We start from the raw sequence: 24,771 nt of genomic DNA, 5'->3' as shown, positions 1-24,771 counted from the left end.
TCCCACCTACCCACTGTAGGTAACCATATTTTTAGTTTCTGGTTCATCATTCTTGGGTTTCTTTCACACAAATGCGCAAGTATATGTGTATTTTTTTCACGTCCTTGTCTCTCTTACATGAACAGAGGCATCCTATACACTTTTGTGCTTTTCTTTTTCACTTAACAGTATGTCCTGGAAATAATTTCATATCGGTAGAGGTCTCTCTCTCTTTCCTTCTCTCCCTTCCTTCCTTCCTTTTATAGCTGAATACTACTATACGGTGTGACTGTATCCACCACATTTATCCAACCATTCTCCTACATATGAACATTTAGGTTGTTTCCAAGCTCTGTGTGTTATGAATATTCACATTGTTGGAGGTGTACTTTTAGGGTAAATCCCTAGAAATGGCATTGCTGGGACAAATGGTAAGCCCATCCGTAATTCTGTTGAAGAATTGGCAAATCTCCCTCCAGAAGGATAACCTCCGTTTACACCCCCACCAGCAATGTATAAAAGTGCCTGCTTCCCCAAAGCCTTGCCAACAGAAAGTCCTATTTTTAAATTGTTTCCAATCTCATAGTTGAGAAAAGATGTATCAGTGTTGTTTTTATTTGCAGTTTTCTAATTATGAGTGATTTGGGGCATTTTTCTTAAAGATTTTATTTAGTTATTTGAGAGAAAGAGCGCACATGCATGAGCAGGGGGTGGGCAGAGGGAGAAGCAGACTCCCCACTGAGCAGGGAGCCCGACATGGGGCTTGATCCCAGGACCCTGAGATCATGACCTGAGCTGAAGGCAGATGCTTTAACCAACTGAGCCACCCAGGTGCCCCAGTTTTGGGTATTTTTTCCCACAGGCTTGAGGGACATTTTTAGCTTTTTTTTTTTTTTTTTTTGGTGAGTTATTTATTCATGTGTTTTTCCCAGTTTGCTATCAGATTTTGGTCCTAAGTCCAGGGATTTTTTTAAAAAAAAATAATTTTGCATCTTTTTTCTTTTTAAGATTTTATTTATTTATTTGACTGGGGGGAGAGAGAGAGAGAGCATAAGCAGAGGGAGCAGGAGGGAGAGGGAGAGGGAAAAGGAAGCAGAAGCAGAGGGAGAAGCAGACTCCCCGCTGAGCAGGGAGCCTGATGCGGGGCTTGATCCCAGGACCCTGGGATCATAACCTGAGCTGAAGGCACTGAACTGACTGAGCCACCCAGGTGCCCCAAATCCATGGATTTTTTTTTTTTTTTTAAAGATTTTATTTATTTGAGAGAGAGAGAACACCTGAGAGGGGATAGGGTCAGAGGGCGAAGCAGACTCCCTGCCGAGCAGGAGGCCCGATGCGGGACTCGATCCAGGGACTCCAGGATCATGACTTGAGCCGAAGGCAGTCGCTTAACCAACTGAGCCACCCAGGCGCCCAAATCCATGGATTTTTAAGAGCTCTTTACATAATAGGGATATTAGCCCTACTCTCTGTGGTATGTGATGTAAATATTTTTCTCCCAGTTTGTGAATTATCTTTTGGCTTTGTGGTATTTTTTTTGCCATGAAAAAAATTTATTTATTTTTTGCTTCTGGTTTATGGTTTATGAGTTGGACAGCTTTTCTCTACACTAAGGTTAAAGACAAATTCATCCATGTTTTCTTCTAGTACTTATGTAGTTTTGTTTCTTATATTTAGACTCCTAATCCAATTAGAGTTTATCCTTATGTACAGTACAAGATATGCATCTCATTTTATCTGTTCCCAAATGTCTACTGAGTTGTCCAGGAACCATTTATTAAAAAAAAAAAAAAAATCCATCTTTACCCCAGTGATTTGAGAAGGTACCTTTGTTATACACTAAGTTTCCATCTGTGCTGGAGTCTAATCCTACACCTTCTTTTTTTTTTTAATTTTTTTTAAAGGTTTTTTTTAAGATTTTTTTTTTTATTTATTTATTGAGAGAGAGAGAATGATAGAGAGAGAGCATGAGAGGGTGGAGGGTCAGAGGGAGAAGCAGACTCCCTGCTGAGCAGGGAGCCCGATGCGGGACTCGATCCTGGGACTCCAGGATCATGACCTGAGCCGAAGGCAGTTGCTTAACCAACTGAGCCACCCAGGCGCCCTCTAATCCTAGACCTTCTATTCCATGTATCTATTTGCCTATTCATTTGCCAGTACCACACTGTTTTAATTATTAAAACTTTGTATGTAAGAAATTTAGTACCAGCATTACTTTATTTCTTGGGATTTCCTCCCCTAAGGCTGTAGGGTGGCTCTCCTCCATACCTGCACTCTACATTGTTCCAGTTCTTCTTTCAGATGAGACGCTCCTTGTTTCCACTTCTCAAATGCACTGGGTCCCAGCTCTTCCTCCTTCTGGCCCAGCATTTCTGCTAGACGTTGATTAAGTTCTTGCAGTTCTTTCTCATTTTGAGAGTTCTTTTGGCTAAGTTCTGTATTTTCCAAATCCAACTCTTGGTTTTTGGTTTTTAATTCTGCAATCTAATTAAAATTGAAATAAGTTTTACAAACAAGTTACCCTACTTCTACTAAAAAACAGATAACAGAGACTAACTGGTTCTTCCCCCTCCGTAGATAAGGTTTTATACATAGATATGTACATGTACACACACACACACACACACCCTTACTAATAGAACTAATACAGCACTCATTATTACAAACTCCATCAATTGGGAAATGTATGGAGAAGTGACAGACCCTTGGTTCAGTCTAACTCCACGGGGGTAGCCACTGTTCACAGCTGGGTCTGTATCCCTCCAGATTGGTTTCTACGTATATACAAAACTCATATGCACATAGAGGTTTTTCTCCTCTTTAAAACAAAAATTTGAATCATTTCAGATGTTTGGACAGCCTGCTTTTCCCACTTATAATTATATCTTACAGACTTTTATCATCTTTCTAAGTCAGTGCATTCGGAAACCACCACATGCTATATTTTTTAGTGGTTATAGCATATTCTATGTGTTAAGACATTCCATAATGTATTTATCCATTCCCACACTGACAGACATATAAGTTTATCATTCTTTTCATTATGAAGAAACACAACCTTTTGAAAAATTCATTTATACATGGCAGCATTTTATATTTAGGATCATTTTCTTAGAAGTGGGGCTGCTGGGTTAGGAGGTCTGCATACACATCACTGTTTTGATAGATATCCCCAAAGTATCTTCCTCACAGTGCTACCAACTTATACTCCTACCAAAAATGTATGAGTACATTCATTTCTTCACCCCTCTTTAAAGAAGAGACGGTATCTTTAATTTTTGCTAATCTGAAAGATGAAAAAAGGAAAATTAATTTGCACTTCCCTAATTAGGCTATCTTTTTATACATTGTATTTGTTTTTTCCTTTCCTTGACTACTCAAACCAATTATCTGTTTTTCAACTGGTGTTTTGCCATTTATTTGTAACAGTACAGAATATATTTTGGATGTTAAGACCTTGTCTGTTTTAAGTCCTGAAAATGCTCTTTACCCAGGATGTCCTTGTCTTTCGGCTATTTCAGACAGATTCTTAAATGGACTTTCCCTGCGCAATTGCATGTTGTGAGATTACACAACTTGGGTGCCAAACAGCACAGGCTATCTGAATACACTGCAATTCTATGCAAAGATATACTGATGAAACATTACTCTAGATCTGTGAAACTGCGTCCTTAACTTTCTGGTTTCAATCACGGTGATAAAAGAGGAAGGATTACTTGAAAGAATGTGAGGGATAGAGGTAGTATTTCACAGATAGTTTCAGAGGTACCATCTCCCCATTCCCACTGATTATAAAGCTTGTATTAAGCCCTCAAAATCTAGAAGTAGTATATATATTATAATATTAACCAAAAAACAGAAACCTAGTTTAGAGTCAGCATGGGGTGAGTTTCCATTCTGAAACTCCAGATTTACAACTTTACTGTCATTAGCTACATGTTACTCTAGTAGCATATGCTATAAATTTCAAACAAAGAAAACTTCAGAATCAAGAAACACTGGGAAATACTAAGTATCTCCTTACCTGTTTCTTTAAATTTTCAACCATCTTCTGAACTGCAGCTTTTTCCTGTTTTACAGTTTCTATTTTTTGCCTAAAGGGACAGTGAAAATATAACCTAAGAGTTAGGCTTTAAAAGTTGAAGAAAAACAGTTTTAGTCCTTGCAAAAATGCCTGAAGAAAATGTAAGTATATGTCTTACCACATTTCTTCCTGTGACCCATTTAATTTCCCTAATTTCAGGTTAGAAATGCTATCATCTTCATTTAAAGTAGTAATTTCATTTCTCAAAATAGAATTTTCTTCTTGAAGCTTCTCAGATTCATATCTGAATTACAGAGATTAAAAAAAAATAGTTATAACAAGGCAGTCATCTGGCATCTTTGGAAAATGCTTTCTAGTAACTTCCAATAAAACAAGCAGTCCATGCCCATTAAAAAGAGAAGTCTAAATTAGTAGACTCTTAGTAATGGAAGTCAAGCTATGACATATTGACTCATTTCTTTTGGGAAGTTAAGAATTTCACAAAAAGACGTTAGGGAAGTGTGGCTAAAACACTTGAGCACAGAGACAGGAATTGAGACTCTGCCCACCATGGTTGCTAATTTTTTTCAGCGGCAAGCATACAGCTTTGAGCAAATAACTTCATTTATCTCAGTCTCAAGTCCTACTTGCTCTGGGCTCTGGATAAGCATAAGCCTAATACTAAGCTGTATTAGCTTTAGTTACAGGCCTCAGGGTTCCTAGAGAAAGAGAATTCAGTACATAAATCAAAGGACCACACTGAAATATGTACATTCATGTTTACTTTGTGATTTTTTTTCAGCTCATTACATTCTGATTTTTAGAACTAAAAATGGTCTGAAGAGGAAAAACTACATCTAGAATTACTTTGTTTCCTATCAAGATACTTCAGAAACATGTAATATTTTACAAGTTTTTTTTTAAACCAAATTTGCTAGAAGACAATTGCACTCATATAAAGTCAAGTGAGCAGTGTTCAAATTAGTTTCATTTTTTATCTTTATTTCGAGCACATTTATAAGACTCTGATAGCTCTTCAATAAAATTCTACGTTCTAAGATGAATTTCCATTGTTTACAGAGTATCAGCCATGTACTTCAAGTGCTATAAGGGAAAAACTGTAAGCCACAAAGCATGACATTTTTCCTACATTAGTACAGGATAAGGGTTCTCATCTACCAAGTGAGTTAATAATAAACAAACGGCATTCTCAAAGAACACGTTCCATCACAGGAAGAAAATAACTAACATTGAGCAAAAACCAAAACCAAAACCAAAACAACTATCGATCCAAATGAAACGCTAGAGAAAGAGTTAAAGACTTGACATACACTGATGATGCACATGGTTAAATGGCACACACTCTCCATTATGACACCAACGAACGACATTTATCTCCCATAGAGGAAGGGAATGCCTCCTAGGCCAGGTTATTCTATTTGTTAATGCGACACAGAAGCAGAAAGAAGTCTACAGTAGCGCTCTCTTCTCGAAGGCTAACAGGTTAGTTTCTCCAGGCAGAGCAAGCAGTGGGAGTTAGATGTGGTGAGGTGCTCTTGGGAGTCCAGGGAGCTCAGAAGGCATATACGTTACCTCAGAAGTTCAACTTTCTGTTGCATCTCACTGCACGTGATTTGCAAGTCGTGCATCATTGCCTTCAGCTCCTCCTCGTTCTCTCCTTGACAAGGTACACCTTTTTGCTTAACTAAAGCAGCGACTCTCTCCCTCAACTTCCTGGTCAGCTCTTGCAGCTTTTTTTTCTCCAGTTCTAACTCTGCTATCGTGGCCTGACGCGGAAGGTGTCTGTCTTGAAGGCCTAGGAGGGCAGTGTCTTCTTCCTCCGGTAAAACCTGCTTCTGTACTCGGGGCTGTTCTCCATGTGTCCGGACTCGTCTGTGTAGCCAGGCAATTTCACATGCTTGTACTCTTTCCAGAAGCTGTGTATTCTCCTGCTCGAGGTACTGGTGATCTTGATAATGTTCTTCTATGATACGGTGTACGTCCCTCACCTCGGGCACACACTCTTCCAGCGTCTGGTGGGGTTCGGGCACCTTCCCATCGGGCGGGACTTCCAGCTTAGCCAAGCGGGCTTCCCATAAGCAGCAGTCACGCTGGAGCGCCGCTCTGGCCTGCAGCTTCTCCAGCGCACCCTCAAGTCTCAAAACCAGAACATGCAGCTCCTCGTTTTCTCTCTTGACTTCACCGTAACTCTCTTCCAGGCTGAAGAACGTTTCCGTCGCCTCTTCCGCTTTCTTTAGCTCGTGCTGCAGTTTGAAAACTTCCGAAGTGAGCTCTGTGTTACTTTCGAGGGCTTCGTCATAGCGCGTCTCCATCACTCGCAGCTCCTCCTGGAGACAGTCATTTTCCCTGCTGGCGTCTTCATACAGCAGTTTATACTTGAGGGAAGCCTCAGGGATTCTCTCAAGCATCTTCAGTTTCTTTTTCAGCACGGCGATGTCAAAAAGGAGGTCCCGTTTCTTTTCAGAAGCTCGACTGCAGTCTGCACGCAGGATCGTTAGCTGTCCCTTAAGCTGACAAATCTGATTCTTCAGGTCCCAGGTCTCAGTCCTGGTCTCTTCGCTATTTTCGAGCTCGGAAAAACTCTCCATTGATGCTTCAGACTCCTCCATTTTGACCGCCCGTCTCTGAGGAGAGCCCGTCCCTGGACTGCCCAAATCCGGGGCCTCATCGTCCGGTAGGTCACTGAGGACGCAAGGTGGGCTTACACCTTCTACTTGTTTCATTTGATTTGGCAGCAAAAAGGGCTCTGTTTGTTCCACAGAATTTCCAAATAGCCCAGTAGCTGGCTCATCAAAACAAGACATTACCAAGCCCGGCTCTAATTTTTGCAGCTTCTGTTGCAATCTCGAAATTTCCGTGGCCATTTTCACATTTTCCTTCACTGCTCGCTCATGAGCTCTCTGCAGGCTTAAGAGGACATCTCCATTCTCTTCCAACAGCTGCTTTCCTTGCTGGAGCAGGGACATGGCTCCACTGCCTTCCGCCGCCTCCCCTCCTGCCGCCTGGCAGCCATTCTCTCTCCTGGACGGAGGAGATGCCTGCTGCATTTCCTTAATTTTGTTCTGAAGCCTGGAGATGTCTGTGCTCATCTCAGCCCTCTCTTGGTCTGCTTTCTCACAGGTCACTCTGTGGACACTCTCCATGGCCTGCAGCCCGGACACCATCTCCTGCTCCTCCCGGTCCCGTTCCATTGCTAGCTTCTCCAGCGGCTGGCCGGCCAGATGCCCCGAGGCACCTGCCCGGCCCAGGACCTGCTCGCCGTCCCTCAGCTCCCTTTCACGACTGCTCTTCAGCTCAAGGATCTGGTCGGACAGTAGGCTTTGCTGACTTTCTGACACATTTCTTAGATCTTCCAGGTCTTTGAGTAGCTGCTCTCTTTCAACAACCATACTATTCAAATGTTCTTTGTAGGTTTTCTCCAGCATCTCTCTCTCCTGGGTCAGGACCAGAGAAGTGGCTTTCTCTCTTTGGAGAGTCTCTTTCAGCTGCTCCTGGGCTTCTGCACACTCCTGGGTGAGCTCGTCCTTCTCAAACTCCCACTGGGATCTCTCCTCAAGCTGCTGTTCCAGGAGCTCCTTCAGCTCTTGGTGGTAGTGCCCCTCCAGGCTTCGCAGGGCATTTTCACACCTCTCAGTGACTTTCTGACAATCAGCCTGACACTGGGCTTCTATCTGACAGGTTCTTCTAGTACACTCAGTTTCCATTTTTTCCCTAAATGTAGTCAACATACAGCATTACTGAAACTGCCACCAATTCGAGAAGCAAACAAAAAACAGTTCCCCATGCACAGAAGAAGTTGCCAGGCACACAATCTAAACACTTTCTAAAAACAGCCCTCACTTATTCCTACGTAATTGATTTCTACAAAGACAGGATCTCATTTCTGAGAGCTAGGACTGGCAGCCATAATTAATTTATAAGACTTACCTCTCTCTGCACTTAGAGGGAAAATTTGGAAACCAACTTCTTTGGCATACTCCTGGGATGTGTTTGTTTATGGAAAATGTAAGCTGATTTTACATCAATGATCAAACGCATATTCTTTTTTTTTTTTTTTATAAAGATTTATTTTTTAGAGAGTGAGCGAGAGAGAAACAGCATGAGAGGGGAGAGGGTCAGAGAGAGAAGCAGGCTCCCCGCTAAGCCGGGAGCCCGATGCGGGATTCAATCCCAGGACCCTGGGATCATGACCTGAGCCGAAGGCAGACGCCCAACCATCTGAGCCACCCAGGCGCCCCTGATCAAACGCATATTAACCTAATCCCTAACTTGGGAAATATATAAAATTCCTTCATTTTAATTAAGTATACATTGCAAGGACAGTAGTCCTATAAACCATACCTATTAACATAATCATTACATTTTTCCTTCTTATTTAATAAAGCAGCACCCAGTTAATCATAGAATGAAGCATCAAAGCCCTCAAATGTACCTGAGATTTCACGTGAGGAAGGTAAGCACAAAGCGGCATTTCACGCTTTGGGGAGGAATAGAACTTTACCCAGAATTTAGCTTACAAATAGCGTTTCTCGGACACAGTAATTATTCTCATCTGGAACCTGAAAGGATACTTGTTGATACAAGAAATACGGTCTTTGAAAAAAAACAGTTCCAATAACCCCAGGGTAGGCTTATGTCTGTGGATAAACGGGCTGAGAAACTAAAGAGTCTAGTCAAAGTCTCCTTAACTGACTGGAACTTCTGGTGCCCCCAAGGTATAGTGTCCTGGGTTTCTCCATTTCCCCCTATTTTCTTACCTTCCCTCTTGAAGTTCCCTTTGGTGTTTTTCCAAGAGCTCTTTTCGCAACTCCTCTTTCTCAAGAGTGTGCTTCTCCATCAGGCTTTTAAGCTGCTCCTGGTGAAACTGCTCTAGTTCCTGAGTCAAGCCTCTCACTTTCTCTTCTGTCCAGGCGCCATTTTGAATGAGTCCTTCTCTCTCTCGGTTAAAGCTTTCCTCTGCCTGCTCTAGGCTAGCCTTGAGTTCCAACTCATGTTCCAACCTCAGCTTCTCCTGCAGGTGAGTCTTTTCCTCATCCCACTTCTTTTGCAGTTCTTTTTTCTCATCCTCGTGTCTGCAGATAGTTGTATGCTGTGCCTCCTTGAGCACCCCTGTCTGGCCCTGAAGTTCTGTAATTTCATTTTTAAGGTCACTTATTTGTTTTTCTAAGACATGTACTTCATTCTCATACTTTTGCTTCATGTTCTCTTGCTCCTTTTCACAGGCAACCTTGGTTTCATCTAGCTGCTTTTCATAACGGTGCACCTAAGGTCAGAAAGCAAAACCACCATAATGTTATTCAACTCAAGGCCATGGAAAGGTGATCGGGGCTGTAAGCTACTTTTTGCCTATGAGACATGATACATTCTTCAGTTTTCCCATTTTAACAACTTTAAAACATGTTAAATAAGATATATTTGAGTCAAGCATAGTTTGCTTTCCTTTTTAACTCCGTTGAATTTTATTATTTTTTAAAGATGTTATTTATTTATTTATTTGAGAGCGAGAGTGCACACATGCACACGAGCAGGGCGAGGGGCAGGGAGCAGAAGGAGAGAATCTCAAGCAGACTCCGCACTGAGTGGGGAGTCTAATGCAGGGCTCCATCCTATGACCCTGGGATCATGACCTGAGCCGAAATCAAGAGTCCAACGCTCAGCCAACTGAGCCACCCAGGTGCCCCAAATTTTATTAGTTTCTGAACAACTCCGATAAAAATGACTAGACTTTCACATAGGTACCATTTGTCTTCCCAGGCATCCTGTCCAACTGTAGATGTAGGGTCTTAAACTAATTAAATTCAAATATTTCTTGAACACCTATCATAGGCATTCTGTGGGCTTTGTGGGGACACGATATTGGGTAAGATACAGTCCTGCCATCCAGGAGAAACCACCCTAGACGTGGTTTTGACAAGTACAAACAAGTATACCACAAGGCAGACTGAAAAATATAAAAGGTATAGAAAACAGAGAGCTATGATGTAACCTGGAGATCCAAAGAGGGAAAAATATCACATTTGGTCAAGGGTGTTCAGGAATGGGTTCATGCAAGAGGTAGCATTTGATATAAACTCTGAAAGGGAAGGAGACTTTCAAGAGATAGAAAGAAATCACATAGCATGTAATAGCACGAACAAAAGAGGACAGTTTGATGAAGAACAGCCAACTACTGGTTTGACAAGAGGAGAAGGTAAAAGAAAAGACTAAAAATATAAGTCGAAGCAACATCGTGGAGGGTTTTGGAGGTGAAGATTCAGAACTTGTACCTAATGCTAGCTATATCAAAGGGCTTTTTTGGTTTTATTAAGATGTTTTGGGACCAGTTGGAAATAATGTATTGGCCTTCAAGTTTCATGCTTGCTAGGGCTGAAGAGAATACATTCTGGAGAAATTCTCTCCTAGGAGGAAAAGGCCTCATGCTCAGCCTACGAAACCATCATGAGGAAGGGGGTTTTTGGTAGCCTCCAGACACAAGAGGAAATGCACAGAAGGTGATTATCTATGAGTAAAAAGAATTAAGAATGTCCTACATGCAAAAGCTTGTCAGAGCTCAAAGAAATGAGAGAACAGGATAAGAAGGACTTACTTTTTCTTCAAGCTCCAGTCTCAAGCGACATAAGTCCCTGTGATGTTGTTCTTTCATCTGTTCAATGACCAGCTCCGCCTCGATGCTCATATTCAATGGATTGCATTCTTCAGAACCAAGCCCTGAAAACACATGGGATCTGTTGACCCTGCGGCAGGTTCTTTCAATAACACAACTGGCATCTGAGGAGGGACATCCAGTTAAACTAAGGAAAAATTTTCAGCCTAAATTACCACTAATGAGATCTACTAGGAAACCATAGAAGCCAAGAAGTTTCTTGTTTTCAAGTATTAAAAATGAAGGTGAACAGGCAGTACGGTAAGATTGTTTCATGTGCAGACTCTGTGCCAAACCTTAACAGAATCCATCTTTTTGAAGAGTAGGTGGGTAGGGGTAGGGGTGGAAACTGTTCAAAGGTGACCTTCTAAATGAAAATGCTGTGGAGTGAGGTAACTTGGTGAAACCAACCAGCCTTCTATCCATCAGACAAACTAGCAGAGGGCAGCGTGGCAGAAGATGCCCGGAGGCATTACCTTCATGGGTCAAGATCTCAAACCCACCACTCAGTTACAGAAGATTGAGTATTATAATATTGATTTCCTATAGTGCAAGTGGAACCCCATTTTAAATTATCAGCTAAAATTTAAAAAAAATAGTGCATTGGTTAGGAACCTAGATATGGGCAGTTTGGGAGAAAAATTCTCAACTCATACATACGGGTTCACTTCCACAACTGCCCATCATGGCAACTGAGAAGAACACTGAAATGTGAAGCATAAATTGGAGGCTGAGCCAGTACACAGACAAAGTGATGATGTCTAATACTGTGTGGAAATCTCCAAAGGCAGGGGATTCAAAAACGTTTTTCCTGTGGGGGCCCATAGGCAGATGGGAGAAAGGGCCTGTCTGGCATCTTGGATTGACAGTCTTGCCTTGGGGTTTCTTTTCATCTATTGGCATATCCCCAACTGAGAAGAGATACTTGGGGTGTAAGCAAACCCAAGACGGCACAGCTTCACACACCTATGAGGAGGATGCCCAACACTACAGAAAAAGTTCCAGAAAAGCTTCTGAGATGCATCATACGATCCGTTGGGCCCCATCCTCACACTACAGTAAGGCTACCGACTGCGTACTTAGAACCACAGGAAAGGTCTTCACCCAGTCCCCTCCCCAATCCCTTATTTATTCTACAATGAATAGATACGAAGAGGAATAAACAAACCTTGTAAGGACCTGTACTTCTGTAGCAGTGGAGAAGACTATAACAGAAGAATTTATTATGAGCCCCTTCTGAAATTCAAACTCAGGACAGGGAGGAAAGAGGCAGAATAGCAGGAAGGAGGAAAAGAGCTAATAACACATGGAGCAGGGCTGCCAGACAACTCTGCCTTTCCACCTCGCCACCCAAAATCCTCCTCAAAGGCGCAGTCAACCAACACTTATTTATTTGTTGTGTTACAGAGACAATGCTGATATTTAACAAAGCCGGTGTGAGAAAACTGAATCCTGGTTTCTAGTTGCCCTGGTCTCCCAAACCATCACCATCCCCGTGACGCACTCCTTAAGAAAGGGAGGATTCAAGAGCTCAGTGCCTGAATTCTTACACTCCCAAGGCCTTAGATTCTCAGACTTGAGGACAGTTTTTTTGTTTTTTTTTTTAAACAAAGCAAATATCCTTGTGGTTTGATTTTTCCATTCCTTTGCTGGTACACATAAAAATCAGAAATATTTTCAGAAAGACTTTAAAGACAAATGAAAAAACAGACCACAAGTGAAATAGCTCAAGAAAATATTGCCAGGATTTTTCTGTTTAGTTTTTGTTGGTTGCCAAAGTTGTGCAATTTTACATTCAAACATGGCCCTAACAGTAAAAACCAAAGGCACAGCCTCTGAAAAGATGATGTCGGAATGGCTTACTCTGGTCAGGCTCGATGCAACCCGTGTTAACATCAAGTTCTTCTGACAGTGAGTTCTTCAAAGGAAGTCTCAACACTTTGCCTTGTGTGCGAAATTCTTCCAGCTCAGACTGGAGTTCATCCACTTGGTCTTGTAATACCTCGAATTTAAAAACCAACACCAGTCTTATAGCACAAGCAGCAAAAGAAAAAGTAAATGACATCACCAAACTAAAAACTTTTGTTTCGAAGAATATCATGAAAGTAAGAAGACAACCCACAGAGTGGCAGAATAGTTTTTGCAAATTATGTGGTCTGATAAGGGACTTGTAACTAGAATCTATAAGGAACTATTACAACTCAATAATAAAAAGACAATCCATTTAAAAATAGGCAAAGGATTTCAAATAGACCTTTCTCCAAAAGAGATATGCTGAAAAGCACTTGAAGAGATACTCAAAATCTTTCGTCATCAGGGAAATGCAAATAAAACACCCACCACTTCATAACCCCTAGGGATGGCTCGACTCCAAAAGACACAGCAAGAACTGTTGGCAAGGATGTGCAGAAACCGGAACTCTCACATTGGCGGGAATGTAAAATGGTACAAACCCCTTGGGAAAAGTTTGGCGGTTCCTCCAAAGGTTAAACACGCAGTAATCTTATAACCCAGCAATTCCCCTCCTAGATATATACCCAAGAGAAATGAAAACCTATCCACACAAAAACCTGCACACAGATGTTCATAGCAGCATTATTCATAACAGACTAAGCCCAGTGTTCATCAACTAGTGAATGGATAAATGCGGTATAACCATACAAGAGAATATAACGCAGCAATTAAAAGAAGTGCTGATACATGCTACAACATGGATGAACAATGAAAACGTTACAGTAAGTGAAGGAGGCCAGTGGCAAAGGACCACATATTGTATGATTCTGTTTACGTGAAATGTAAACAATAGGCAAATCTACAGAGACAAAAAGTAGATTATTAGTTGCCTAGGGAGTGATTACAGCTAAGTGGAACGGGAGTTTCTTTTTGGGGTGATGAAAATGTTCTAACCTCGATTATGGTAATCATTGTACAATTCTGTGAATATACTAAAAGATACTGAACTATACCCATTAAATGGGTGAATTGTATGGGTGAATGGTATATAAATCTATTTTAAAAAAGAACACTGAATGGATTTGGGGGATTTGGGGAATTTGGGGAGAGAGAGGACAGATTTTACTAAAGAAATCATAACTTTAAAGATCTATAAGGAAAACACCTCTACGTGATTAGAGCCAAGAGCCAAACCTTAATTGTAAAAGTGGCATTGTTTCATTTCTTTTCTCAAAATGTGCACGTGTATTTCCTGGGAAGGCAGGCTATAAGCAACCTCATAAGGAAGTGATTATTTTCCTCATTTCTGGACGAGTACAATTTTCATCTAAAGTAGTTAGAACTGTTATATTTTCCCTTGTTAAAATCAGTAAGTGTTTGTGATTTAAGGAAAAAAAATCCCAAATTCCTAAACTTAGGAGGGTTACTTTAAAAAAAAAATCAGAGATTGCTATTATTTATAAGGATGTTTTTGTCTTTTCTGGTAGGGATTTTTTTTTTTTTTAATGTTATGTTAGTCACCATATAGTACATCATTAATTTTTGATGTAGTGTTCCATGATTCATTGTTCACGTATAACACCCAGTGCTCCGTGCATTACATGCCCTCCTTAATACCCAACACCGGGCTAACCCATCCCCACACCCCCCTCCCCGCATTAAAACCCTCAGTTTGTTTCTCAGAGTCCATAGTCTCTCATGGTTTGTCTCCCCCTCCGATTTCCACCCCCCTTCATTTTTCCCTTCCTTCTCTGTGTTATTCCTTATGTTCCAAACATATGATAATTGACTTTCTCTGCTTGACTTATTTCACTTAGCATAATCTCCTCCAGTCCCATCCATGTTGATGCAAAAGTTGGGTATTCATCCTTTCTGATGACTGAGTGATATTCCATTGTATATATGGACCACATCTTCTTTATCCATTCGTCTTTTGAAGGGCATCTCGGCTCTTTCCACAGTTTGGCTATGTGGACGTTGCTGCTATGAACATTGGGGTGCAGGTGCCCCCTCTTTTCACTACATCTGTGTCTTTGGGGTAAATACCCAGTAGTGCAATTGCTGGGTCATAGGGTGGCTCTATTATTAATTTTTTGAGGAACCTCTACACTGTTTTCCAAAATGGCTGTACCAACTTGCATTCCCACCAACAGTGTAAGAGGGTTCCCCTTTCTCCACAACCTCTCCAACATTTGTTGTTTCTAGCCTTGTCAATTTTTGCCATTCTAACTGGTGTAAGGTGGTATCTCAATGTGGTTTTGATTTGAATTTCCCTGATGGCTAAGGATGATGAACATTTTTTTCATGTGTCTGTTAGCCATTTGTATGTCTTCTATGGAGAAGTGTCTGTTCACGTCTTCTGCCCATTTTTTGGACTTGATTATTTGTTTTTTTGGGTGTTGAGTTTCAGAAGTTCTTTATAGATCTTGGATACCAGCCCTTTGTAGTGTCATTTGCAAAGATCTTCTCCCATTCTGTGGGTTGCCTCTTTGTTTTGTTGATTGTTTCCTTTGCTGTGCAGAAGCTTTTTATCTTGATGAAGTTCCTAAAGTTCATTTTCGCTTTTGTTTCCCTTGCCTTTGGAGACGTGTCATGAAAGAAGTTGTTGTGGCCAATGTCGAAAGGTTATTCCCTATGTTCTCTAGGATTTTGATGGATTCCTGTCTCACATTGAGGTTTTTCATCCATTTTGAGTTTATCTTTGTGTATGGTGTAAGGAAACGGTCCGGTTTCATTCTTCTGCCTGAGGCTGTCCAATTTTCCCAGGACCATTTACTGAAGAGACTGTCCTTTTTCCATTGCATATTTTTTCCTGCTTTGTCGAAGATTATTTGACCATAGAGTTGAGGGTCCATATCTGGGCTCTCTATTCTGTTCCCATTGGTCTATATGTCTGTTTTTGTGCCAGTTCTGGTAGGAATCTGTGATGATTTACTGGCTAAAGACTTGAGTGGTTTTGCTTTATTTGCATTTTGTGAATAAAATAAGGAATGTATTCAGAAAAAAACCCCAAAAACCACAGGACAAAAGCAAATTACATCAGATTAGGTCTGCAGTGTTTGATTAAGGCATCAACATGACCACATATTTCTCCACTTGGAATAAAACTATATTCTCCTCTAAGCACTAGCAATTTCTGACCTAGATAAGGCAGACTTAAATGCAGTTTGCCTGATTCCCTAATATTTTGGGGATACTAGATAATAACACCTAACATTTGGGTTAAGTGCTTACTAATGTTCCAGGCTCTGTTCTAAGCACTGTACAAATATTCACTCATTGACTCTTCTCAACAACCTACTGAGAGGGTACCCTTATGTTTACCAATCTTACAGATGAGGAACTGAGGCACCCACAGATTATTAAGTGACTTGCTTATGGTCACTAGTAAATGGTGAAGTGGGATTTGAACCCAGGCCCTCTTCCACATATTAGGTTCTCTTTAGTCACTCACCCTGCACTGCTGCTCATATTCATTTCTCATCTGCGTCAGCCTCTCTTCTTGCAGAAAGAATTCAGCACTGCTGGGATCAAGGTCACCAAACTAGAAAAGGAAAAGGACATAGTTTTCATTTTCCCCAAGTGTCCCTCTTAGACCTTTAACCCACCAAAGGCCCCACTTTCTGGTGTTCACGCAGAGTATGGTCTCTTGAGTATGAAAGGAATGTGACATTTAAGCAGAACATTACCAACTGGATGATGGGAAGAACATACTAGAGTGATGTGTTCAACTAAGGCAGGGATCACTTCTCAGTGCCAGGCAATGTTTCCTTCGTATCCAAGCTCTGAAATTACATCCCTGCCAAACCGACGGCCTCCTTGAACCATCTAAATACTTCCCTCATAGACATTTCCTTGGTGGCATTGCTTCTGCTCTTTTGAGTAAACTACACTTTGGGCTGCGTGTCAGGAGATCAAATTTAAACAGATTTACCTTTTCTGCTAACACGTTTTCCAAATTTCGCTGGAGTTTGTTTGTCAGATTCTCATACTCTGCCAACTTCTCTGCATTTTCCAGAAGCTCATTTTCTAGACGACTGTTTTCCTGAAGAAATTTGGGGAAATTAAATGGACACTGAACTAAAAATAAGCAAACTGTTGTATCTTTTTATAGGATGCATAAATTTGTGCCCTAGATTGAGAGAATTTGTTCATCTTCAAAGTTTCAGTAGATTAGAGAGGACAAAAGTAAATATAAAAAAATTGATATTTATCTTATAACCCAAAAGTCTGCCTCCTCTTTCTTTGATCCTACAGAATGATGCTGTCTAATATGGCAGCAACTAGCAGTCACATGTGGGTAGTGAGCACTTGAAATATGTGTATAGCACAAACTGAGATGTACTCTAAGTATATAAAACACCAGATTTTGAGAAGTTAAGGCAAAAATGTAAAATGGCTCAATAATAATTTTTGTATATTGATTATGTGTCAAAATAATGTTTTAGAGATACTGGATTAAATAAAATTCAGAATTAAATTCACCTGTTTCACTTTATGCAGCCATTTGAAAATGTGAAGTTACATATATGGCTTGCACTGTATTTCTATTGGATAGCATCGCAATATAATATTTAATGACATGAAAAACATTCTCAATATATTGTCAAAATTGGTGGCAGGAAACCTTGTTCATCTGATAGCAAAAGAGAACTCAGAAAAGTATAAAAAGTAGAATAATGAAAATCAATTTTATTGATGCTATAAAAGCTGCACATAAAGGTTTTTCATAACTTGTATGTTTATATTATAATAAAATAACACATCAACTGAAATCCACAAAAGATGTTTTTTTTCCTGTATATATAATACTTGTTAGATTTCTACCCACATTTGCTTAAAAAAATAAACCTCACAGACGTGCATTTAGATGTATGTTCTGTTCCAGTGTTAAAGGCTAATTGGAAGAACATTATTTTCAAAGTATATTTTGCCAAAAGAATATAAAGCCAGTATATTTTTAATACATTCTAGTTCACACCCTCACATAGCAATATGGAATAAAAAAAGAATGTGTTTGAAGAGTTTTTTTCTTACCAAAAAAAAAACCCCACCTTCTCCCAAAATGCCAGTTCTAAAACTCTAATCTTTCAAAGTATGTCTAAATTTGGATGTCAAAACAGTTAGGAGCAATCTCTGCGTATCAGGCCTGTGCTGGTGCTGTGGAAACTAACCAATCAGATTCTGTTGCTGACCACAGGGAAAACACAATCTGGACTGTGGGGAGGGAGACAGATGTAGATACGGTCATCTGTGATGCCTTCTCTTCTGGCAAGAAAAAAGCAAGCATCATGGGAGTGAAAGAGTCCTGTGGTCTGCCGTGCTGGAGAAAGCAGTGAAGGAGCCTAAAGACCCGCTGAGGAACCAAGAGAGCTGAGGGCAGTTGCGGTTGGGTCAGGGCCATGGCTGGGGGGCGGGAGGCTACTGGTGGGACCTGCAGTTGGAAAAGCAGGAGGCCAGGCTCCGTTCCAGGGGCCTTTGGTGCTACCGTGCTGCACTTTAACGAAGCGTAACAGCGTGTTCTTCAGTCAGTTCTTCAGTAAGGTAACTCTGGGGGTCATAGGGACGGTGGGGAGATGGAAGAAAAGGTGCACACAGGTCGGCTGAGAAATTCTGATGAATTCCGAACCTCTGCAGAGGTTGCAGACGGAGATGAAGGGGATAAATCTGAGAGACCTTTCAGCGCATCGGCAGGTCTGAGAGACCGATGAGTGAGGACGACTGAGGATTTTAGCTTCTGTGACAGCACATGGTCATGATGTAGATTAAGGAGAAAATTCCGAAAAGGAAGCAATTTGATGGTGAGGGTGGGAGAATTCGCTCAGTTTTTCATGTGTGGAGTTTCAGGAACAACAGTTAATATTCTTTGTATATTTATTACCTTCCAAACACTGCATATGCAGCATCTCATTTAATCCACATATTTAAATACGCTCCTTTCTACACAAGGAAACAGGGTGGGATAACGTGATCAAGGTGTTCCAGTATGGAGTGGTATCCAGAATGGAACTAGGCAGACTGAGTCCACAACGGACCCCCTTTATCTCTAGGCTACACTGCTACACTGTACCACAGTCCAATGAAGAGAAAGATCGCTTCCTCTCCTGAGACACAGGAAAGGAGAGGAGGATGTGTAAGGCAAAAGACATATTTGGAAGCAAAGAAACAAAGCTGCTGAGCTCTGTGTGGCAGGAGATAATGCCATCTGCTCTGACCTGGGGTGGGAGACAGGGAACGGAGAGGGCCTCGACCAGGTGTCCAACAGCCCTAAGGACTCAGTGCAACTTGGGGGGGAAGAAGAACAAGATCCACTAATCAGCACTGTCAGCAAACCAGAAACCTGGCTACTCCTGAAATCTGGATCCCAGCAGGGGCTCGGCCATGTCTGGGTCATGACTCAGCAAGGCAAACTTCCGGGAATCCTGGGACTGAGCCCTGTGCAGACCATCCTCTTATGGAGCCCTAGTTTTCCAGGCAGTATCCCCAGCAGGGACACAGGCCAGAGACCTAATAGGAGGATTACCTTTAAAGAGAGAGCAAGGCGGTCCCGGATGTAGTTCTCTTCTGTTTTTGCCTTTTCGATTTCCTGCTCAAGTTCCAAACGCTGCTTGCCCACCTGCTGCAGGATCTGTTCTCTCTCCTTCCGGAGTTCATTCTTTAAAGCCGCTATCCGTTCCTTGTACTCTTCATCCAGTTTCCTGTGAGAAAGGAAGGCCAATGAGCTGCCATCAAGTCCCTCAGAGGTCCAATGCAGATCCATCAAAAATGGAAACAGAAAGTCACAGAGATGGGAAGCTCCTTGAAGGACCTAATGTGTCCCGCTTTCCTTTAGGCTTGACCACACCTACGGCCCTCCAGCCGGGTGTGGCCAACCAGGCAGGCAGGCTGACCCCCACCGAGAGGGGCCAGGGTGGTGGGAGGGAGGGACGTGGCCCTACCAGTCACACCTGAGGTTGTACTCATTCCGCCGCTCTATGGCCGCATGGTGATCATCCACCTCTGAAGCCATGAGAGACTTGAGCTTCTCAGCCTTGTCCAGATCTGACCGTAGCTTCTCTTTTTCTCTGATCACTTGATCAACCCGCTCCCTAGAATGAGAAATAGACAGAGTTCAAGGGAAACTGTCTCTAAGCAACAAGGAGACCCAGAAAAGCTCTCATCTGGCTTGCTTCAGTACAAAACCAAAACCAAGACAACCAGAACCCCTCCAAAACAGAAAGACATTTCCATGGCTCCCCTCAAAAGCCTAATGCAAATCTAAGCGTTACCTCGTTTTCACAGTGGTGAGATGCTAGGAGACAAGCCACATCTGCCTACAGAATGCGTCACAGGCATCTAAAGGACTTGTTGCACAAGTGGGAAAGGGAACAGGGCAGGTGAACCTTCTACCCAACTCACAGCAAATGTCGGATCTCAGCCTTAAAGCTGGCCAGAGCCGCCTGGTGAATGCCATTTTTGGTGACCAGAAGTTCATTTTCAAGAGCCAGTGTCAATTCTGTCAGGTTGACATTTCCATCAAGGCTGAAATCCAAGGCCTAGAAATCAGAACAAGTTAAAGACCATTATAAGTTCTGTCCTCTAAAGTGGAAGCAGTGAAGGGTATACAAACTCAGAGAAGTGGATGTATAGTCAAGAAGCCGGATGATTACATTTCTTTAGTGACTGCTTAGGGACAATATTCAATCTAAGATCTCTCTGAGGAAACAACGTACTTATTTGCATGTTTAAAAAAATACTATCTGCCACTGTAAATAAATACAATAGTGTGACTCTAATCTTTACCAACCAGAGATCAGTTAAGAGCACTGCACTTGTCAATAGTTTAGGAGTTAAAAACATGGAAAGTAGTTAGCAACAGACTCCTGGTCAAACGGGGTAAGAAAAGTTACCTCTTATCCCTGAGATCTTGTGAAAAGAAGAATCATTAAGGAGAAATCAAATCAGTTTCAAAAGCACTGGAATTTTTCAGCCCTTGCCCAATTTGTCCTTTTTCTCCCACGTTAGCTGCCATACCTTCAGGATCTCCTGGCTGTTCTCAATGCCCTCTTCCTGCCAGGAGTCAAGTATTTTCTCCACAGATGCGTAGCCCATCCCGTCATCCAGGCAGGAGAAGACCCGAAAGCCAATGGTACTCGTCATCACTGATGGGGTTGTGGTGCGTCGGCCACTCTCATCGAAGGACTGGAAGAAGAAAGAGACTTGAGCCAGGTCAGGCATTTCAACCAGACGTTGACCCAAACTGGACAGCCTTGACCACAATGAGCAGAAGAGATGGCTCTCTAACGCTACCAGAAAAACAAGTCATGCAGCCCCTTTGATCTTTCTTTCCCAAGTGAGTCAAGAATGTAAAACTTATCAAAAACAGTTGATCTGGTAGCAAGTCCCTTGACATAGATGTGTCTCTACTTAACACCAGGTTTCTCTGACCCACAGCTAACATTAAGGGGCATAATTAGTGGCTTCCCACTCTGTAATTTATGGTCATTTTTCAAACCCAACTTCTCCTTCCCAGTGGTTTAGTCTTTCTTCTTTTTTTGCTTCTCTCTTTCTCCTTCTTCTTCCTCAGACAACAGGTTAGTTCATTACAAACTATTCAAATGGGTTTTAACTTCTACTCACGGAGAAATCACTTCCGATTCATTTCTTACCTGCATGGAAAGGTGCCTTTTCAACTGTCTATAGGGAGTAGATGCTGATGGTGTGAGGGATTTTCCATTTTTGAACAAGCCATAGAAAAAATCTTCTACACTCATTGTACCGTCAGGATCAAGATTATGGAAGACTTCCTCAAGCATCTAGAAAATAGTAACCACTTACTTTCAGTATTTCCCTCAAAATAACACAAGGCCCAAAGTACATCTGTGGCCAGTAGAAATTGGCACCACTGTTGACCCTAAGGCTCCAGAAATAGAACACGTCCCTTTATTCTCATTTCACTGAATTTATTTTCCTTTTCAGTAATACGTCCTTCCTCCTCCACAAAGTAAACATCCATTTTCATAATCTTATGCAATTTAGCAATCAACTGTTTTTTCTCTTATTCATACTCCTAAAATGGGTAATCTTTAATGTTGCTATAGATTATTCTATGGACTAAAAATTTACTTTAAAAAGATAAAGGTAGAGCTTCCCAGTGTTGTAATAACAGAAATAAGTTTGGACTGGGGACACCTGAGTGGCAGAGTCGGTTAAGTGTCCGACTCCTGATTTCAGCTCTGGTCATGATCTCACAGGGTCATGAGATGGAGCCCCGCGTCAGGCTCCACACTGGGCATGGAACCTGCTTAAGATTCTCTCTCTCCCTCTGCCCCTCCCCTACCTCTCTTAAAAAAAAAAAAAAAAAAAGTCTGGACAAACATTAAGCCATTATATTGTGGTGACTACATGATATTTTGCTTATGTTGAATTTTTGAAATTGGTATGTTAGAACAGCAGAATTTAGTCTGGGACAGATTGCAATTATCTAAGAGTTTGGGTCTGAAACCCAGGACTTGGGATTAAGAGCACTACTTGGAACAACATTGTATGTTTTGGGTTTTTATTTGTTTTAATGCTTCAGCACAGGAGAAATGAAGATCAGATAAGACAGATTTTGTGTGTGTCCAATGGAAGGATCCCAGAGATGTAAAGAGAAGGGAATTTTGCCTGGCTGTTTTGTACCCTCTAACAATAAGTAGTCCTCATCACGTAACTGGGGAAGGAGAAACTGGATTACAGTCCCTTCCAGAGGCTTGCCTAGGAGGTGGTTTGTCCCCTAGCTCAACAGAGGAATATAAAGGGATGAATAAAGCAGCATATGAGTCACTGACACCACAAAACAGGGAGGAAAGGCAATGATCTCCTTTTTCCTGGCAGTTGGATTCCTCTTTACTCTGGGGTGGGGCTAAGGTTTTTCTATACAGAAACTCCTCCGTTGTACAAATCACCTGAGGATCTTGTTAAAATGCACACTCTGATATAGGGGGTCTGATATTCTGCATCTCTGACAAGCTCTCAGGTGATGTGCATGTTGTTGAGGGGCAAGGAAACCGATTAAGCAGCAAAATTACTCATGAGGCATTAGAGTCTGCAACTGGGTCCATTCTAACAAAGGCCTCTTTGTGACACATCTTTAAATTCTGACGATTCATTTCATAAGTCTGGACTGTTGCTAGGGTTTGTCGTCTCATATCTGTTTATTTTATTCTTCATGGAAGTGCCTGAGGCATTTATTTCAAATGCTTCTTTCCAATTCACATCCAATAGGGAACATATGTCTCTCCTTTTTTTAAATACCACTTCCTCTGGAGAGGTGTCCGAAACAAGAAACCATTCTTTTTTTTAAGAAACCATTCTAAAGAGTGGAAATCTTTGGAAGAAGAACAGTTCTTAATAGAGAATTAAATGGTAAAACCAATGGAAAGGTGTTTGGGGTGAGATTCTGGGGTTACTAAGATCCCTTAGCATTTCTGTCTCGCTCTTACCAACCAGAAGACCACTTTCTTGGAGGACTAGGCTTTCAGGACCACCAAGCCAGAAGTCACAGTAAATCCCGGTGCACTGACCGAAGTTAACAAGCATTATTTCAGCTCTAACCTTAGCTCCACACTGCTTGGGGACTTGTGACCTTGGCCAAGTCGACGCACAGCTTCCAGACTGCCTAAAAAAACCCATCACCTCATCTGTTCAAAGTAGCGGAGCAAGTGAGTCCTGCCAGTAATTGTACACAGGGGAGCGGGCAAGTGGCGAAGAGACGGCTGTGGATTCAGAAGGCAGGGTTGGGCTGAACAGAATGCAAGGCAAATGGGCAATGGGCCCTGTGCAGGAGCCAAATCTAGAACCCAGAGGACATTCTTACTCCTCATGACACACCAGCCGGGTCTCGGATGGTTGATCTCCCAGTGTGTTAGCTGGGAAATGACGCACCAGACTAGGGTTAACAGACCCAAATACCCAGAGAAGCCAGGAAGGCAACGTAGATTAATAAGGCCCGGTGGGCTTGAGACATCACAGAGTGGCGCCATTTAAAGCAGGGAACTGAGCACGTGAGTGCATGCCCTGTCCAAAGGAGCTCGCCAGTCACTTCTCACTGCTCGCACAATGGAGTCAAATATTCTGGTTCTTAGAAAAATCTCCTGATTTAAAAAAAAAAAAAAAAAAAAAAGTGTAGCAAAAGTTCAAGTTTTAAACATTGGGCAGGCCAAAGGAAAAAAACCAAAACCCCCAAAACTTTGGGCCATATTTGGCATCTAGGGCGATAGTTTGCCATCCCCGCCCTACAGTTGTCCTTGCTTCTGGAAAGCAGGGTACATGAGACAGGGAATCTAGTTCCCCTTCATGGTAACGGCAACAAGCAGCAGGGACATCACTTTTTTATCTATAAAATGAGGGGTCTAAAAATCTAAAATTGCTTTCGGCCATGAAATCCTATGATCCCAAGTTACAGGGTGATGAGATCATCTTGAACTTTCAGCTCCTCTGTGGTCTAGAGCCAGTAGTATGAAGTACTATAGTATTTCATGATTTTTTTTGGCAGGGGGAAACATTAAGTAAAAGCTATATTCAATGAGCAATCTTTTACTCATCCTTGGATCGGAGGAAAATAACTAAATGTGCTACTTTTTTTCCTGGGCTTTGGAAACTCCACCACAGAAGAAAATGCAACACTCCGCAAATGGCTACAGTTTATTCCAAGAATTGCTCTTAGATAAATAATCCAAGTGTGTGCAGTATTTCTCGGCAAAACCACCCAAGGTTCTGCATACTGCACTGGTTTATAATTTAGGATGAATTTAATTTCATGACTCAACAAGCAACACTGAAAAATAAATGACCACTGAGCCATTAAAAAGACAGTCAAAAGGTACAGAACAGTCACATATTCTAGGGAGAAGGAGGGGAAAAGCTTTTCTGCAAATTCTGCTACTTGGTAGCTTTTGATGATAAATATCTGGTTTAGGAAAATAGTACCACATAGCCCCTGAGCAAGCAGACAATATGGTTTCAAATATCATTATAATCAAAGATTCCCCCAACTACAACTGCAGCCCTAACCTCTGAGTCCCTCCTTATTTTCAGCTCTTTGAAAGACAAATCTTAGAATTATTTATATTCTCATGTTTCACGGCTATTCATGCACCCAGTCCTGCCAGTTCCCCTCTTAATTCTTCAG

General features: G+C 41.7%; 1 protein-coding gene across 5 annotated transcripts in view; it reads right to left on the bottom strand.

Annotated features, from left to right (window-relative positions):
* NIN (ninein) overlaps window positions 1-24,771 on the bottom strand; it is a 97,276-nt gene that overhangs the window by 26,707 nt on the left and 45,798 nt on the right. For 4 of the 5 annotated variants that reach the window (XM_081830534.1, XM_081830535.1, XM_081830536.1 and 1 more), the window contains exons 8-21: window positions 21,269-21,415; window positions 20,634-20,801; window positions 20,019-20,155; window positions 19,568-19,708; window positions 19,144-19,318; window positions 16,555-16,665; window positions 16,075-16,164; window positions 12,531-12,669; window positions 10,611-10,732; window positions 8,782-9,287; window positions 5,597-7,735; window positions 4,182-4,307; window positions 4,004-4,073; window positions 2,248-2,463 (exon numbers count right to left, since the gene is read on the bottom strand). In XM_081830534.1, the coding sequence (XP_081686660.1) occupies window positions 2,248-2,463; window positions 4,004-4,073; window positions 4,182-4,307; window positions 5,597-7,735; window positions 8,782-9,287; window positions 10,611-10,732; window positions 12,531-12,669; window positions 16,075-16,164; window positions 16,555-16,665; window positions 19,144-19,318; window positions 19,568-19,708; window positions 20,019-20,155; window positions 20,634-20,801; window positions 21,269-21,415 (4,287 nt within the window). The remainder of the gene's footprint in view (window positions 1-2,247; window positions 2,464-4,003; window positions 4,074-4,181; window positions 4,308-5,596; window positions 7,736-8,781; window positions 9,288-10,610; window positions 10,733-12,530; window positions 12,670-16,074; window positions 16,165-16,554; window positions 16,666-19,143; window positions 19,319-19,567; window positions 19,709-20,018; window positions 20,156-20,633; window positions 20,802-21,268; window positions 21,416-24,771) is intronic. The other variant, XM_081830538.1, reaches the window with a different exon arrangement.

This window comes from Leptonychotes weddellii, chromosome 9, assembly GCF_054177405.1.
Source record: "Leptonychotes weddellii isolate Sample4059 chromosome 9, ASM5417740v2, whole genome shotgun sequence".
Classification (NCBI taxonomy): Eukaryota; Metazoa; Chordata; class Mammalia; order Carnivora; family Phocidae; genus Leptonychotes; species Leptonychotes weddellii.
The sequence above is the reverse complement of the archived record's forward strand: the minus strand, read 5'-3'. Positions and strand labels throughout refer to the sequence as shown.